This window comes from Psammomys obesus, unplaced genomic scaffold (assembly GCF_907164565.1).
Source record: "Psammomys obesus unplaced genomic scaffold, mPsaObe1.curated_primary_1811, whole genome shotgun sequence".
In the NCBI taxonomy this organism is placed as follows: Eukaryota; Metazoa; Chordata; class Mammalia; order Rodentia; family Muridae; genus Psammomys; species Psammomys obesus.
In genome coordinates, this window is record NW_026596034.1 from 10,253,656 (window position 1) to 10,268,472 (window position 14,817).

The 14,817-nt window shown below is 48.6% G+C and overlaps 1 protein-coding gene across 3 annotated transcripts in view; it reads left to right on the top strand.

The window, feature by feature from the left end:
• The window catches only part of Gnao1 (G protein subunit alpha o1), a 158,569-nt gene that overhangs the window by 126,891 nt on the left and 16,861 nt on the right, over positions 1–14,817 (top strand). For all 3 annotated transcript variants that reach the window (XM_055620993.1, XM_055620994.1, XM_055620995.1), the window contains exons 4-6: positions 8,620–8,780; positions 13,045–13,173; positions 13,613–13,742. In XM_055620993.1, the coding sequence (XP_055476968.1) occupies positions 8,620–8,780; positions 13,045–13,173; positions 13,613–13,742 (420 nt within the window). The remainder of the gene's footprint in view (positions 1–8,619; positions 8,781–13,044; positions 13,174–13,612; positions 13,743–14,817) is intronic.

The following is a 14,817-nucleotide window of genomic DNA, read 5'->3' on the forward strand; positions in this document are numbered from 1 at the left end:
AGGCCACTGATAGGGGAGGTCCTCCTCCCCTTCCATCTGATCCTAGTCTATCAGATCTCATCAGGACTGGCTGCATTGTCTTCCTCTGTAAGAGGTAGCCAGTTCATGTCAGAGACAGGCTCTGTTCCCATCACTAGGGAACCCACTTGGAGACTGAGCTGCCATGGGCTACATCTGTGCAGGGGTTCTAGGTTATCTCCATTCATGGTCCTTGGTTGGAGTATCAGTCTCAGAAAAGACCCCTGTGCCCAGATTTTTTGGTTCTGTTGCTCTCCTTGTGGAGCTCCTGTCCTCTCCAGGTCTTTCTATCTCTCCCTTCTTTCATAAGATTCCCTGCATTCTGCCCAAAGTTTGGCTATGAGTCTCAGCATCTGCTTTGATACCCTGCTGGATAGAGTCTTTCAGAGGCCGTCTGTGGTAGACACCTGTCCTGTTCCCTGTTTTCTGCCTCCCCAGATGATGTCTGTCCCATTTGCCTTTCTGAGTAAGGATTGATCATCTTACCCAGGGTCCTCCTTCTTGCCTAGCTTCTTTAGATGTACAGATTTTATTATGTTTATCCTATATTATATTTCTAATATCCACTTATAAGTGAGTATATACCATGTGTGTCTTTCTGAGAAGACCCAAGTCTTAGGAGTGCAGTTTGCCTCCTGCCTTCAAACAGTGACTATATCTTGCCCCTTACAAGCTCTTGCAGCATGTGGACTTGGTGGAAGATATGTGACCAGTGTTGTTTTCACTCAATCACTGTGAATGCTCGCAGTGCAAACAGGCATCCACTACATCTCCGAGACACTGGGGCAGAAGCCGGCGTGGGACTGCCTGTGGCCCAGCAAGTGGGAGCCAGTGTAAGCAATGGACAGGCCCTCGCCATCCCTGGGAGCTTACAGCTCTCCTCCCTAGTGGACTCTAGCTCTGGAGACCAGCTGGAGACAGCTCTCTGAAGCAGCAACCTCCCTGGCGGGTACCAGTAGACTGTCCCACTGGCTGACCCGGCACCAGGTCTGAGTACTGCTTTCAACATGCTCAACTTTTGCCCTACAACACATGGTCTTGTAGCCCATCCTTCGGAGTAGGGGATCTACCATGTGCCTCCACCTCAAGGGCACCACTACCCTAACACTACCCTGGATATTCTCTGCTTCCCAGCAAGGGCCTAAGGCAGCCTTTTTCTGGGGAACCAGGCCATGCTGCCCCTCCATCTTCCTGCCTACCACCTGTCATCTTAGATGCCACGCACAGGTCCACACAAGGGGTCTTCTAGAACCCTGGGGTTCTCCAAAGTGATTCTCATTCACCCTGAGTGGCATGAGTCCATTTGCATGTCTACATTAGGAGCAAGATCCATTTCATCAGAAAGGCTCTACCATTTAAAACAGTAAGAATGACTATGCGCTTCCTCTGTCATTGATGTGATTTAATTTAAAAAAAAAAAATTGCTGGCGACTTCTAGAAGTCACAACTTCTCTCAGCCTCCTGATACTAAATATAAGAACAGCGCATGACTCCTGACATTCAGACCTGCCATCCCAGCTGCTCCCTAGAGAAAAGTCCTGACATCCAGGCCCCTGTCACTGTCATGGTCTTGTTTACTACTGTGTGGCCACAGCAGGTCAGCAGGTGGGAAGGAGCATGCCCATCCAGCAGGGAGATGCTAGCACAAGCTGCCATCCTGTGCTTTGTGTCCTGTTTCACATGATGACCCTGTGGAGAAAACAAAGATGCTGTTTTCTGTTCACAGCAGGACCACCAGACCTCTGCTTACACTGGGAGCCCAGACTGAGAACGGGTCTGGGCCCACCCACCCGGGCCTTTACATGGAGCAAGTATGATTATATTCTCTCTTCAGTGGGAGAAAACTTTCCTTCTGCTCCTGCTCTACAGCCAGGATAGTAGAAACAGTGGTACAGAAAGGGGCTCATGGCCTCATACCCAGGTAGGAACACATGTCCACAAACTTCTTCCTGGACTACCAGCTGAGTTCCACGGCACTTCCTCTCCTGTCCAGCACATAGTCAGTAGCACAATGCATGAGTGTCGTTCCAGCACTCTGGCAGAGGGAGGAGCCACTCATGCTCAGGGTGCTGTCCACAGTAAGAGAAGAGGAGACTTGTACGCTGGAGGAGCCCTGTGGGCTTCAGCCATAGGAAAGGGATCTTCACAGAAGCCTTAACTTGAGTCAGAACTACTGAGATGCAAATTTAAAGTGACCACCCACCGAAGCAGCAAATCTTCAGTACAATTTAACAAAAGTCGGAACAGGAGGCTCTGCCAGGAAGCCAGGTGGTGCATATCGTTTCTGGCATCATAGAATCCAGGCAAAGATTTTTGGGTTTTTTTTTTTTTTTTTTGGTTTTTTTTTTTTTGAACAATGATCTATCCTTGCCTGGGCTCTGCCTTCCTCAGTGGCCACTCCACATTCCTGCAGGTTTGGGGAGTCTTCGCTGATAGTTTCCTTTCTACAAATGTCCTAGGAGCTGGTTGAGGTACTGTGGTTGGTTGTAAGCTAATTTGACAAATACGGGTCTACCTCCAAACTGTGCACGGGCCAGTAGAATTATATAAAGCATGTGCATCCCCCCAAATCAGAAGCTCTGTCCACACTCAGGCTGGTTTAAGAAAGAGTGCTGTCTTCCTTCTGGGAACCTGGGGCTCTGCTGCCAGCAGATAGAGTGGAAACATTAGAGTTGGAGAGCGCAGCACCCAGCAGACAGAGCCTGGCCAGAGGCAGGGGAAGGCAGCCTGGCTCCCAGCTAGAAGCTGGCCCTTGCTGAGCCTCCTACATTCCAGCTGAGGCAGGATCCCATGGCCTGCTTTCTAGAGATGGTTGATCCACATGATGGAAGGGGTAAGGGTCTTTCTTGACCTCTTAGAAGAACATCAGTCCCATTCACGGAGACTCTACCATCTTAACCTAGGCATCTCCTGCATGATGACTCCTACACTGTCACCCTGGGCATTGAGATTTCAACAGAGGGATTTGGGGGAACACAAACATTTAGACTGTAGCACTCAGGAGTCTACCCCTAGGACAGATTTGTGCTTTGCCAGACCTCATATGAGGTGAACAGCAGGAGGGCAGAGGGCTGTGGGGCCATATTGGAAAAAAGATGGTAGAATGTGAGCTGCACCTCTGACTTAGGAGGAAACCTAGACAGGAAGCTCACGGTTGGAGTGAACCCCATTCTCCACGCCTGAGGGCAGTCAGGCAAAGGAATGGATGGACTCTCCCTGTTGTTTGGTGTTCTCCACAGGCTGCCAGGCATGTTAATGAATCTCATCTTACCCTCCATCACTGTGCTCAGGGGTCTGGACTGGGCACTAACATGGCCTCATTGCATATGATTGGCTGCACAGAAGCTGTGTACAGGGCACTAGATGAGCTTCAGGTTACCATAAGAAGTCGAGATCACCCTGCCCTGAGGACCAGGTACATTCAGCAGCACCAGCCACAACACAGGATAGAGGGACAGTCAAATTAGGCACAGCCAGGGCAAAAGTCCCCTGAACAAATGGAGCAGCTGATGGGGATTCCCAGCCTGATGAGCTAACGGAAGATGCTTGGCTAGATCACATTGGTGGGACAGGGGGGGAGTCTGAAGACAGGTTGGTGGTGGGCTTGGTGGGACATGATGATGGTTTCAGAACTTAGGAACAATGGGAAACTATTCAAAGAACATAAACAGGATGAACATAAACTATTCATAAACATAGTATTGTAACATTAGGTTCAATTTGAATGCTCTGAAAACAATTGTTTAAATATGACAGAAATTTTGTTTTAAAATAAAAACCTAAACAGTTGAAATCATGTTAGCACAACACTTGTACACAGTGTCAGGTCATTTTCAGATCACTTCCCCACCTTTCCTAGGGTGATGATCCCACCCAGCTGCTGGAGCCCATATCTAAGTTCTGAGCAGTAGCAAGGAAAAATGGATGTGAAAAAAATGCATCCCTCCTCTTTATTATTTATTCATGCTCTCATTCATGTACGTGCTAGGAACTGAACCCTGGAACTCATGGTTGCTAGTCAAGCATTCAACCTCTAAGATATAGCCTTAGCCTCATGGACATTTATTTTTTAAAAACTATTTATTTTGTGTGCAGGGAAGAGGGGGACTTAGCATGTGTGTGAAGATCAGAGAACAATATTGGAGTCTCCTCCCATACTGTGGCTGGGTCCCAGGGATCAAACTCAGGTCATCAGGTGCCATTCTCATTGGCCCTGGGTCTTCTGTTTAAAGCCATAATTCCATGTTGTGCTTGAGCCTACATTTGTTGTGCAATTTATCGAGTGATTACCCTACTTAAATCATTAAGATACACAACCTTTTAGTTGTGCCCAGATTAAAAATTTCCCAAATGAAAAACCCCCGAGGATAAAAAGAAAAAAAAATTAACTTAAAAAAAAATCAGGGGTTCTACCAGGGCAGTGGTGGCACATGCCTTTAATCCCAGCATTGGGGAAGCAGAGGCAGACAGATCTCTGTGAGTTCTAGGCCAGTCTGGTCTACAGAGTGAATTCCGGGACAGCCAAGGCTACACAGAGATACCCTGTTTTGAAAAAAACAACAACAAAACAAAAAAATCGGGGTTCTTTTTTTAAGAAGAAGATAGTCTTGGTGCTGGGGTACTGGTGATCTCCAGCTCTGTGGTACCATAGGCTACAGAGAGCCAGACTGAGGCTACAGGGAAAGAATGGGAGCAGCTGACTGTGGTCTGTGTCTGGCTTCTCTGCCAGGTGGGTAGCATGAGAGGTAATGTCACAGCTAGGGGAGATTAAAAGAGACCAGGGACAGACAGGCATGGGCTCCTCCCACTCGCCTTTCATGGGGAGAACTCAGAACCCTGAGTTGTGTGCTGAGAACCCCAGGACAACCCCTACCACAGCTATCCACTTGGAGTCAAGCTTTCCAGGATAGAAACCATAAAATTCCATGTCCTACATCTGGGGCCCCACAGCTTATGTACACACAGCTTCTGTGCAGCTCTTAGGTCCTTCATGTGATGTGGTTCTGGACACTCAAGTTGAAGCATGACTCTGACCTGCCAGAAGCCTTGACTGGCCTGCCCCATTACCTCCTGCAGTCCTCCCCTGCTCTGGAATTGTCATTGTACAGAACTGGCAGGCTCCGAGGAGTATGGGTGTTGAGGAAGTCGGGAAACTCTGGCTGCCTACTTCCACAGGTAGGAAGATTGACCCTGAGGATTCAGAGATGCCCCAAGGGCAGCCAGGCCAGGCAGAGGGAGCAGAAGCGCAGAAGCGTGGCCCTGACTCACAGGTTTCCGCAAGCTGTTTTTAGCTGCAGGTGGAGGCTGCCTCCTCTTCTCCACCCACCCCTCCTTGAGTCATTCTGGCTGCCTGGGGCACCAAAAGTCCAGACTCACCCACTTCCCAGATCGACCCTGGGAAACTGGCTGCCTTAGTGAGCAGCCCTCCCTGTCAGGTGAGGTGGCTTAGACACCCAGGTGTTTGGAACACTGTCCTCAAGACCCTGCATCTGGGTTAGCATGGTGGGCATGGCCTTCCAGTTTCCTGCCAGGGGTCACTTCCCTGCTGGAGAGGCAGTGGGGAGAGCACAGCTGACAACTTTCCCATAAATCTGTGGCAATAAACAGACTCTTAACAAGCAAATAGCGACCTAGTCAGATAGCAGGACTGTGGAGAAGTCTCTAAGAAGTCCCACTTACCCTTTACACAGAAGCTTCTCTTTGCCACAGACCCTCCTGGTGTTGATCTGTTTCCTTTGTCTCTCCCACCCCAGAGGGTGTCTAGGGCTTTCAAAAAGCACCTCTCACTTACTTCCCAAACTAGCTAATTGGGGAGTGTATCTACGGGCTTTGGTAGGTTGAAAGGGCTCAAAGCAGAGTTATGCGTGCTGAAATAAGGAAAGCCAGGTACTGGACACTGTCCCTAGCCTAGGTGAACCCATTAGCTTCCATTCTGACCCTGCACTGCTCCTTCTGACTGCCCCCTACTGACATATGTTTGTTAGTCCAGGAGTTTTTCCAATGGAGTAAGCTTACAAGAGTATATCCCCTGAGATCTGTCTCTCCCAACCTGTGGTGAAGCCCCTAAGAATACAACCTCAAGAAAGAAGCAGGAAAGCGTTATCACTGAGTCCCTTAACCTCTGTAGCCCTGACTCATAAGTACTATGTTGCCAAGTGCCACAGCAGTAACGCATGGAACAATCCTCCCCTAATTCAGCTAAGTGGCTCAGAGACCTGCTGTGGGCTCCGCTCTGTGCATGTATCCCAAGTCCTCTGCTGGGATTAATAGGAAGCCAGGCACATTCATGGTGATGGCAGAGGCCCACGGCAACCAACAGAAGCAGGCCAGGCCTCTCTATGAATCCACACACTGCCACCCCATGCCATTCTGTGAGCCAAGGGGAATCCTGTTGTCTGCATTTCCCTCTGTTGAAAGAACTCAAATGAGGCATCCAGAACATGTACACAAGACAGATGAGGGTGGCGGTGAGAAGATGGCTCAGCAGTTAAAAGCACTGGCTCTTCTTCCAGGGAACCCAAAGCCCTCTTCTGGCCTGCACAGGCGCTGGGCATGCACATAGTGCACAAATATAATGCTGGCATCTATGCATATTAAATAATAATTTTTAGACAGGAAGCAGGCAGGGTTTGTTACAGAGTGAAGTGAAACGTTTTCAAAGTGTGCAAGTGGACAGTGAGCACAGGGAGGGACTACTGTACCAACTCATTTCAGACGGGCTTCCCACTGCTCCTGATATCTCCAGAACTGACGGCCTCCCCTGAAGGGCATGGCCCTTGCCTTTCCAAGTGATGAACAAGCCCATTTGAAACAGCTCGAAAAAGAGGAGACAGTGCTCTCTGTTTTTTACTAGTAGGTCTCCCTAGATAGGAATCTTATAACTTACAAGGTTCAATCCCTTTCCACCCCTCTCCAATATCTGTCTCTCTCAGACAGAGTCTTGATGTGTGGTCCTGACTGGCCTGGAACCACCTGCCTCACAAATGCTGAGCTTGCAGATAGGTAGGTAGCTGTTAAGGACTAGGCCCATTCAGACTGGAAGGCGTGTCTCCTCCACGTAGTACCCAGGATTCAACTCTCCATTCTCCTTAAGAGCCTCAGTTGCATTTCCTGGAGTTACAAGCTTCTGGTGAGGGAAGGCCATCCCAAACGACTTTCAAGCCTAGCTAACTAACACGGTAGCCACAGATTCAGGAGGTAGGAACCTCCACCCAAGGGGAAGAGGGCAGAGGAAATGGATACCACCTGGGAAAGCAAAGAAGTGTCCATCATGCTGTTCTGATGGCTTCCTCCTAGGTGATTGTGAAGGTCTAAGCAAGCGGTGTGTGTACAGCAGTCCTGGGTAAACTATAAAGTACTGCTAGGATGTGCAAGGCAGTGGCAATGGTACAGCCCTTGTGGCTTCCCAAGAGCAAGCATTCCTGCTCCTGTTCTGCATTCTTCTCAACTCTGAAAATGAGGGAGCCCTGCTTGTTACCCTAGATGCAGAGTGGGCTTCAACTACCTGTGAATTACCCAGAACTTTCCCTGCAGGTGTCCAGAGCCACAGGCTCTACTCGTGTGCCTTAAGCATGCTCAACTTTGGCCCCCAGACAAGGAGCAGATGGAAGGAGGGAACTTGGGTACCACTGTTTCTCTTTTCCCTCTCCTAGATCACACACAAGCCTGATAGCCAAGGATCACAAAAAAATGAGTACAAATGAAGAAAAGTAAATTTTAAGCTGGACATGGTGGCACACACATGTGATCTCAGTACTGGGCTGAGGTAGGAAAATCATGAGTTCAAGGCCAGCTTATACTACACAGCAAGACCCAAATAAAACATTTCACTTAAGGGCCTGCGTTCTTGTGATTCAGTCAGTATTGACATGAGTTTTAAGCATCTATGAAGGATTAGCTTCACATACCTGTAAAGTATAGCTCCATCCAGGTCCAATCCTTCAGCCAATCAGAGTTCTCAAACAACCAGACCCTCCCCCAGGTAGAGATGGTTCCAAGGGACTTGCTCCCTCAGGTAAGAAAATAGGAAATTAAAACTACAGCCAAGAACATAGGCTTTAAACTGTTGTCATCCTCCCACCCCCTACAAGAAAAAACTCCTTTGCAATAGCTTCATTTTCAGACCTATGAAAGTAGAGCTGCCCCAGGGGGATGGAAGGGCAGAGAGTTCAGCCTGACCATAAAGTTTGTTGCTCTAGAGCAGTGGTTCTCAACCTTCTTAACACTTCGACCCTTTAATGCAGTTCCTCATGTTGTGGTGACCCCCAACCATAAAATTATTTTCATTGCTGCTTCATAACTGTGACTTTGCCACTGATGTGCATTGTAATATAAATATCTGTGTTTTCTGATGGTCTTAGGCAACCCTTGTGAAAGGGTCTTTTGACCCCCAAAAAGAGGTTACAACCCACAGTTTGGGAACTCTGCTCTGGAACTTTCTTGAGGCAGAATAACTTCAAAGGAAAAGTGAGGCCAGAACCATCCACATCTCTGAGCAGGCAGGGACTGAGTGCTCTCTTGGCGCGGGCCTGCTGTCCTGACAGACACTGCATCAGAAGCCCCACCAAGGTCTCAGAGCAATGTGTCCCTCTGTCCTTGCAGGCGGACTCCAAGATGGTGTGTGATGTGGTGAGTCGCATGGAAGACACGGAACCCTTCTCTGCAGAGCTGCTCTCTGCCATGATGCGACTCTGGGGCGACTCAGGGATCCAGGAGTGCTTCAACCGATCTCGGGAGTATCAGCTCAATGACTCTGCCAAATAGTAAGTGTGCACGCAGGCTGGAGGCTGGAGCAGCTGCAGCCACAGAGGTGGGAGCTGGGGACTGGGGAAGATGGGCAAGATTCTGGTTGAGATACACACCTTGGAGAGTGGCATCAGGGAAGGGCAAGAAGGACTTCACTTCCTATGTCCAGGATGAGGAAGAGGCCAGGGAAGGGAGAAAGCAAAGAGACAACCCCACAGGAAGTTTCTGGAGGGCAGGAACCTGGTCACCACCTCTCCTGGACCATGCCTGTACCCCACAGGGGAGGTTCCAGGCCAACAGGTAGAGTTTGTTTCTCCCAGAAAACCCCAGGCTATATGTATGAATCAAGAGCCAAACAGGAGCCAGGTGTGTTGGAAGACACCTTTAACCTCAACACTCAGGAAGCAGAAGCAGGTGGATCCTTATGAGCTAACGGCCAGCCTGGTCTACACAGGGAAAACTCCAGGCCAGCCAGGGATACATAGACAAATCTTATCCCAAAACAAACAAACAAAATACACACAAAAATAAAAAAAACAACAACAACAGCAAAAATATACAGGCAGAAAACAATACAGATAGTGCCATCTCATTCTGTTTCTAAGAAAGTGACAGACTTGGGGCTAAGGTTTAGCTTGCATACCTGCTTAACACATGCAGGGCCCTGGACAATATTTAGCACCACAAACATAAACTTCTGAAATATGTGTGAGAATGTTATAATGAAATCCATTACTTTATGTGTTTTTAAATATTTTTATTATTTATTCATTTGCTTTGTTTTATTTTGTGTTATGTAACCCAGGCTGACCTCAAACTTACCATGTAGCTGATGATGAGCTTGAACTCTTGATCCTCCTAATTCTGCTGGTGTCACCACCACTGCCAGCTTTCTTCTGGCTTTAAAATACAAAGTAAGAAATAAGTAGTCCTCGGTCAAGAAATAGAATAAGTAAACAAGTATATCTTTCAGTATTGTGCTGTAACTAGATAATGAGGAAGAAAAGAGGAAGGATGGGACAGAGATGAAGAGAAATGAAAAGTTGTAAAAGCCACAGCCCTGCCCTTCCTATGACACCAGGTGACCACAGGCTGAAAGTTGCCACCCTCTCCCACATGCATGGCTCTAGAGTCCTGGAATGGAACGCAACACTGGGGTTATATCTTGACATTAAAGACCGTCCCTAGTTTTTGTAGTCTTGTATTCAAGCTTTCAAGAAGGGTTTGCAGTGATCTGCTGCAGGCTTTACCCACCATCCGAGGATATGTGTGCACTGGCCTCATGTGACTCACGTTGTCACTGTGCTTCAGTGTGGGACCTGATTCTGGAGGCATTTGTTGTTGTCAGCACTAGGGGGTGCTGCTCCAGGCACCCAAAGGACAAGGACAAGGCTAGACATCCTACACTAGATAGGACAGCCCTAAAACACATAGCCAACTGGTCCACCACATCCATAGTTCTGAGATTAATAAGCCATGATCTCTGGACAAGATGATAGACACCAGCTCAGGAGATGGAGGCAAGAGGGTAGCAAGTTTGAGGCTAGTCTGGGATATACAGACTTAGGCCCCTGACTTAAAATAAAAAATTCAAAACTACAGTCTATATTATACTAGTTTTGCCAGCTGGACCCAACAAAACACTACTAACTAATGACATGTGGGTATTTCATTGGCTATGATGGCAGCTAACAAACCAGATACCAGCGTAAGGCCAAGAAACTCTTCCCATTTCTCACACCTGCATGGGATTGTACATAGGCAGATGCCTATGGTAGATTGTAGCCCCAAGCAGGTAGTGGCCACCCAGGCCACCAAGCCCTATGAGCTCTCAGGGACACCTTGGTTAGCAAAGATCCAAACTCCCTTTCTATACTCAGATCACAGGCCTGAGAATGGCCTCCCTGAAACCAGATGGAGTACCTCTCAGTCAGCTCCCTCTAGGGCCTCCTGAGTAGCCCTGGAAGCTAGAGCTTCACTGGCCCCTGCCCCATGCTGGTCCGCAGTCCAAGGCTGTCTTCTCTTCCAAGAGGACTGTCTGGGGCCTCACAGGGCCTACTTGCCTCAGCCTGTCTTCTGGAGGTCCACCGAATATTCCTCTCAGGTTTTACCCATTTTATTAATACTAAAGTGAATCCTTGCAAAAAGCGTCTCAACAACGGAGCAGCCCATAAAAGCGCAGTGCCTCTCCACCTGTCACCTTCAGCCATTTCCATTTACTCATCTGGCTCTGCCCAGGATTTCCTGACCCTTACCTTGAGATCTGACTATGGAGTTGAGCTCACCTTCTTTCTTCCCACACTCTCCCACCACCTCCAGTTTTCTTCTAGCTTCAGGATTATTTTTCGTTCTTACTGTGGTCACTGTTACAACCTTAAATAAGAAATCTGAGTCAGTATCCCACGTTTACCTGGAACTTGTTTTATAGCCCAGACTGGCTTCAAACCTCCCCATCCTTCTGCCTCAGCCTCTTGAGTACTGTGATTACAGGCACATGCCACCACACCTTGCTTTCATAAATGCTATTTTTGGTCCAGAGTTATATCCTTTTAGAAGTTAAACTGGCCCTGATAAGGCTGTGAAATTACACATCTCCAGAAGGAGCCTATAAGCATTCTAAAGACCAAATAATTACTGTATTACCCCACCCCAACCCTGACCCTGTAGACCCCAGGTTTAGAGGGAGAGGGACCAGGTCTGTTGCTAGACTTCTGTCCTGGTCCTCACTCCTTTGGTGGGCATAACACTTCTCCACCTTACATGAGACCCACATCAATCATTAATCAAGCAAAGGCCATATAGACTTGCCTACAGGCCAATCTTATAAAGCCATTTTTTTAATTAAGATTCCCTTTTCCCAAATACGTCTAGGTTTGTGTCAAGTTGAAAAAACCAACCAGCATACTTGGTTTAGGAGGCTTTGGTGAGACTCAGCATAAAGTGAGACCAGGGGACAGCTTGTATGTTCAGAGGACATTGCCCAGCTGAGGTAGGAATAGCAAGACAAAAAGGGTTCCCCAGGCCTGGTGTCCAACAGGGCCACAGAGAGTACCCTGAGAGAAGAGGCCATTAATAGCTGTGGACAAGGAGAGTCAGGCACGGAGGACTGAAAGCTGAACCTTCCCTGATACACTCTGGCCTCCTAAGAAGTGGAAGGTGGGGGCAGGTCCCAATATCACAGACCATTGAAAGGACTTGGGTAATCCTGATTCCAAAGATCTGGACTCTAGGGAGGTCCTACCACTTCTTGGCTAAAGTGAATCCCCTGATCTCCACTTACAAGAGCATCAAATGGGAAGAGGCACACAGACTTCTTGCTAAAAGAAGAAAGAAGTGTAGAATGGTAGATGGATGCTCAGAGCCTCTCTAAGTACCATGGTGCACTAAGAATGAAGACTCTAGCGCTATGGGTCTTACTTGCATTCAGCCTCAGTTTTTTTGTGTATGTTTTTTTTTTTGGGGGGGGGGGACAGGGGATTGTTTGGTTTGGTTTGGTTTTTGTTTGGGGGTGTTTTTGGTTTTGAGACAGGGTTTCTCTGTGTAACAGAGCCCTTTCTGCCCTGGACTCGCTTTGTAGACCAGGCTGGCCTTGCACTCACAGAGATCCACCTGCCTCTGCCTCCCAAGTACTAGGATTTAAAGGCATGCACCACCATGCCTGCCCCCGAGCCTCAGTTTTTTAATATCTAAGGCAGTACATTTGGCACAGGGAAATTAAAGATGGAATATGAATACATGTAAAGAATAGAATCTGGGACTGGAGGAATAGCTCAGTGGTTAAGAGCACTGGCTGTTCTTTCAGAGGACCCAGGTTCAATTCCCATCACCCACATGGCAGCTCACAATGTCTGTGACTCCCATTCCAGGGGATCTGACACCCTCTTCCGGCCTCTGTGGTGCCCGTGCATGTGGTGCACAGACATACATGCAGACCAAACACCCATACACATAACAGAAAAGTAAATCGGTATATTTTTTAAAAGAATAGATCCTACCTATTGGCCATTATTACTTTTAAATGAAGACATAAGGGAACTGTGCTGTGAACTTGATAGTCTCATCCCTGTGTAGCTGGGTTTGCATGCCCAGCTCCTTTGAGTCTGAATTAGAGGACCTTAGAGACGGCAAGTCTAAGACCCTCAAGTTCTCTCCTAATTGTCCCCACATTCACTAACTGGTCCCACAGTCAACCTTGCCAAGGCTCTGGCTGATATGGACTCTAAAGGTAGTGAGCCTACAATGGGCCCCGGTCCATGGACTGTTGCATGTTGTCATCCCCAGCTACCTGGACAGCCTGGATCGGATTGGAGCCGCTGACTACCAGCCCACGGAGCAGGACATCCTCCGAACCAGGGTCAAAACCACCGGCATCGTAGAAACCCACTTTACATTCAAGAACCTCCACTTCAGGTAAGGCCTAAGGAGATGGGGACTTGGTGACCAAGCCTAACAGCAGGCTCTATAGTGACAGGCCTAGTAACGTGCCCCCGAGCCTCAGTTTTTTAATATCTAAGGCAGTACATTTGGCACAGGGAAATTAAAGATGGAATATGAATACATGGAAAGAATAGAATCTGGGACTGGAGGAATAGCTCAGTGGTTAAGAGCACTGGCTGTTCTTTCAGAGGGAAAACTAGAAGAGAGGCCAAGAGGCGAGGCAGGTCTTTGAGTCACCCTACTTGCCTACACAGTTCCGTCCCGGGCCAGGTCTCAGGGGTAATGAGAGCTGCAGTGGTTCATCTACAGTCTGTTGGTGCCCAGAATGACATGCTTTGTGCCCACTGCTCAGCGCTCTCCCCACCAGATCACAGGCTTCCCCACCCTCACAGCCTTCCCCGACTTCTTCCAGGCTGTTCGACGTTGGGGGCCAGCGATCTGAACGTAAAAAGTGGATCCACTGCTTCGAGGATGTCACGGCCATCATCTTCTGTGTCGCACTCAGCGGCTATGACCAGGTGCTCCACGAGGACGAAACCACGGTGAGTGAGCTGAAGTGAAAGATGGCCATAGAACAAGCCAAGATTTGGAGGCCTGGGCCTCACAGGCAGGCTATGCTAGGCGCCCTCACTCATTCTGTGTTGCCAAGGCAAAGCCAAGTGAGGCCAGTGCAACAACAGCAGCTGGGGGCCTCCTGGTGCAGTTTGTGTACAAACTCACGCAAATAACCTATCTGAGTTGGGGTCTTGGCCAGTAAGCACCTCATTAGCAAACAATGGAGTCACAGGGCTTTCAGACCAGGAAAAAAAAAAAAAAATGAAGCAAATCCTACAAAGCCAGACTGTAGCTAAGAATATATGCACAACAGAAAAGGCAGCTTTAGCTTGTTCTACCCTTCTCGGGGTGCTGGCCGTCTGGAGAGGTGTGGGGCTGCCTGGCCAAGAAAGGCACCAGGAAAGAAGCATACTGGTGAGTGGCAAGAGCGGCATTGAGCTTTCTATGTCAGACTCAGCCTCTGAGACCTGCCACCTGGCTTGAGAGGGGCCCTCGCCTGTCGTCCCCCTGGCCTCATCCCGGTTCTGATGCCCACTGGTATACTGCTAAATTCAGGCAGCACTCTTTCTGCCGGGATTTCTTCATCTGAAAAGGAGGATGGTAATATCACTAGCCTTATCTAAGGAAGGGTCATGGAAACGTTTCTGGCTTAGCAGTGCCCAGCCAGTGGCTATATTATTGCTGGTGACTGCCCTGAGCCAAGTACATCCAACTGAGGTTTTCTCACTTGGAGTTTCAGCCTATCTGCTCACAAAGCCTGGAAAGGGATCGAGGCCCCAAGCATGTCCTACTGGGTCATGGGAGACAAACTTACGTCTGAAAGTGGGGCTCATGACTATGGGCTCACATTTTGGCATCTGTCCTCCTATCTGGAATATAGTTAGACCCTGAGCCCTGAGCCCTTGGGATCAGTGTCTAGGGTCACTAGGGGGGCTTGTGGTCTTGCTGGCCTTGAACAAGGTCTGTCTTCCTTATGAGTCTGATTTGTTTACAAGTCCCAGTCCAGTCACTACTGGTGTCTATGGAGGGTGTGGGTGAACTCTGGGATCTGTGCTATGAGGG